The sequence below is a fragment of the Amphimedon queenslandica genome, unplaced genomic scaffold (assembly GCF_000090795.2).
Source record: "Amphimedon queenslandica unplaced genomic scaffold, v1.1 AMPQUscaffold_10697, whole genome shotgun sequence".
NCBI classification, from domain to species: Eukaryota; Metazoa; Porifera; class Demospongiae; order Haplosclerida; family Niphatidae; genus Amphimedon; species Amphimedon queenslandica.
Genome location: NW_003549050.1, coordinates 4,541 through 7,483, shown reverse-complemented (window position 1 = coordinate 7,483; position 2,943 = coordinate 4,541). Strand labels below are relative to the sequence as shown.

Here is a 2,943-nt window from a genome sequence, read left to right as displayed (position 1 = left end):
CTCTAAACTAATAACATAATACACATACCTTACTCCACTGGTACTGACTAGTATTCAGTAACCAACTATCATTTACTAGTTGACCACCATTACCCTCTCCACCTATCATTACTAGTGTAGGTGAGTCACTGATGATACTAGTAATAGCATGAAAACGTCTCCCCACAGGCCACTGTACACTAGCAGGTACTACTGGTCCCTTAATACTCTCCCAGTGCTAGATAAAATGAATTAATCAATATTATAAAATGTATTAATGCATGTACATGTACACTGTTCTATTATACTTAAGATTTTGTCCGTTTAATTATAAAATAATTATGTTAATACTAGTGATACTTGTACAGTTTCAATTAAAATAAAGTATTAAACCAAATCTACATGTAATACTCATTTAAATACATTTTTCAAATTACAAGCTATACCCGTATGTACATGTATTAATGTCCAAACATGATTGATCCATGCAATAAATACATCCCATACAGTAATAAGATAACTTACTATTGTAATATTAGACTCCAGTTGACATGTATAGACTGTATTAACAGATATGCTTCTACCATCATGACTAGTCACTGATCCACCAAACATGACAACTTTATTATTAGTAATCTTTTGAATAGCAAAGGCAGCAGTAGGAGGACAACACTGACCACTAATAGTTGGAATAATCCATTGTCCTAAATAGAAATAGATAGTATAATTAGAATTATTAAGTATAACACTGCAAATATCGTGTACATACGCGTATACATGCATAGTAGCAAAAAATGGTTGAAAATTAATTTTGATTAATTTTAAAACATTTGTCATTTTGTTCCACTTTGCACAGATACATGTCAGTTGTGGCTCAATATGACAAAATTTGACAATATCATTCATAAATGGAGTAAAATAATTATTAAAGTTCACTCCTTCAATATTTACATGCACCTACTTAATATGCAAATGTTAACAAAATAATGATTGAAAAATATGTCAACACAAGCAGAATATAGATTGTTAATATATGTATTAATCAATAAATACTTACTTGTTGATAAATTTAATAAATTCTGTTCGTTAGTACTAATACGACCAGTAACCAACTGAATATACTGATACTGTGATTGGTATGTAGTGGGTGTAGAGCCAGCCCCTCCTATCATAAATAGGTATTCTGTACCCATAGACTCCATACACACCATACCACCACCCCCTCTCTTCATTACAGCATCACTGGTTGGTATTATATTACTCCATTCATATGTTAGACTGTTAAATGAGTTGACATCATTATGAAAGCAGTCGTCATGTCCACAGTCACCACCAAAAAAGAAGATTTCATTGTTTCTGGTAGTACAGAAGTATCCTATAGCTCCTAGAGGAGGTGACGTTCCTCTGGTCACGTGAGGGGACCAATGACCAGTCCTAAACTCCAGTCTATCAATGGTGGACAACAATTTCCTCTTTTGTGGGGAATCATGAACAAGAGGTAAGTCAGGCCTATTCCCTCCCCACAGGAACACTGATTCTCCTACTACAGGAGCTGAGTGATTTGATATCCCTCCCAGTTGATAGATACCTGTAAAATACAAACATGATGAGAAAGAGGAGGAAGAAAACAGAAACTCTCGGAAACTCACCTTTAGACATTGTGAAGAATGTTAATTAACCAGCCACACCCATATTAAATAACAATATTCATTACTCGTAATCACCCACACCCATATCACCTTCTAAATTAAATCCAATCACTGCCAACATTATAACAATAAGTACAGTAATTATTAGTTGGTTGTATGTCAAGGAATACATCAGGTTAAAACATGTCTTCTTTGCTTGCTCATGAGGTGATGGTCCTGCTATTGAATACATTGGAATATCTTAGTGAGTTAGTGGTGAGTCCAATTAATAATAATTGGTAGTTGGTACTCTCTTGGTGATTATGATAAAAGGTACTTGAGCTAGTACTTACAAGAAATGTACTCACAAACTAACTCTCAGGTATAATAGTAATGCAAGATATTACAATCAAAAGAATTCAAGTTTTACTATTATTATTATTATTATTATTATTATTATTAATGTTAATGCATTATAGCAAACATGACAAACAATATCTTAACTGGAATTATTAGAGATTTTATATTACATGAGAGTTTTGTAGTCAGTACTGTAAACAAAGAGACTAAACTCAAGTGTAGATTGCATTATTCATTACAAGTTAAATATCACCTACTGGACACAACAATAAATAAAATAATGAGAATTACTTTTTATACTATAGTAAACTATTCAAACTATACCTCATAGTATAACTTCATACACTGTAGCCTTCTTGTCTCCAGATCCAGTAACAATAAAACGATTGTCAACTGATATGTCACAGCTTAAAACACTACTGCTTTCAGACATCTGTATGTATAGGATACAATCATTATTTCATTGTACATTAATGTATAATTATAAATAAGACTACACACACACATAATAATAGTAACAAGTACAAATACCACTGTACAGTTAATGTTAATAATAATGGACTATGTACCTGGAATATACTAGCACCATAAGGTGTTCTCCATGCATTTAGTAGATTATCCTTTCCTGTAGTTATAAACCATTTACCACTGTGAGCAAACTTGAGTGACAGTACACAAGACTCGTGTAAATGTAACTGATACTTATCTGGACCACTCACACGAAGGACTTCAACACTACTGCTCTCCATACTAATAATACATAAACACACACACACATTAAACCATTGGTGTATCTAATACTGCTAATAAATAATAAGACTATTGGTATATAAAGTATACAAGCATACAGTGATATAGTGGATTAATTTTGTAGTTCTAAAGCTTTCAGCATTTGATCCTCATACACTAATTTGTGGGTTTAGTTTTCATTGATGACAATATATGGAGCCTGTAACAAGTAGCTACTTTATGTTTG

General features: G+C 32.5%; 2 protein-coding genes across 2 annotated transcripts in view; both read right to left on the bottom strand.

Annotated features, from left to right (window-relative positions):
- Positions 1-22: 22 nt before the first annotated feature.
- Positions 23-1,638, bottom strand: LOC109589936 (kelch domain-containing protein 10-like; the record flags this gene model as incomplete). The annotated part of the gene is made up of 4 exons (XM_020005913.1): positions 1,629-1,638; positions 1,037-1,567; positions 505-683; positions 23-217 (listed from the first exon to the last, which is right to left on the bottom strand). Coding segments are annotated over exons 1-4 (915 nt in total), but the record flags the coding sequence as incomplete, so codon positions are not given.
- Positions 1,639-2,292: 654 nt separating this feature from the next.
- Gro (groucho) overlaps positions 2,293-2,943 on the bottom strand; it is a gene marked incomplete at its 5' end in the record, with an annotated part of 3,086 nt that continues 2,435 nt past the window's right edge. Inside the window, 1 exon segment of the mRNA NM_001279307.1 lies at positions 2,293-2,400. Coding sequence (NP_001266236.1) covers positions 2,293-2,400 — 108 coding nt within the window.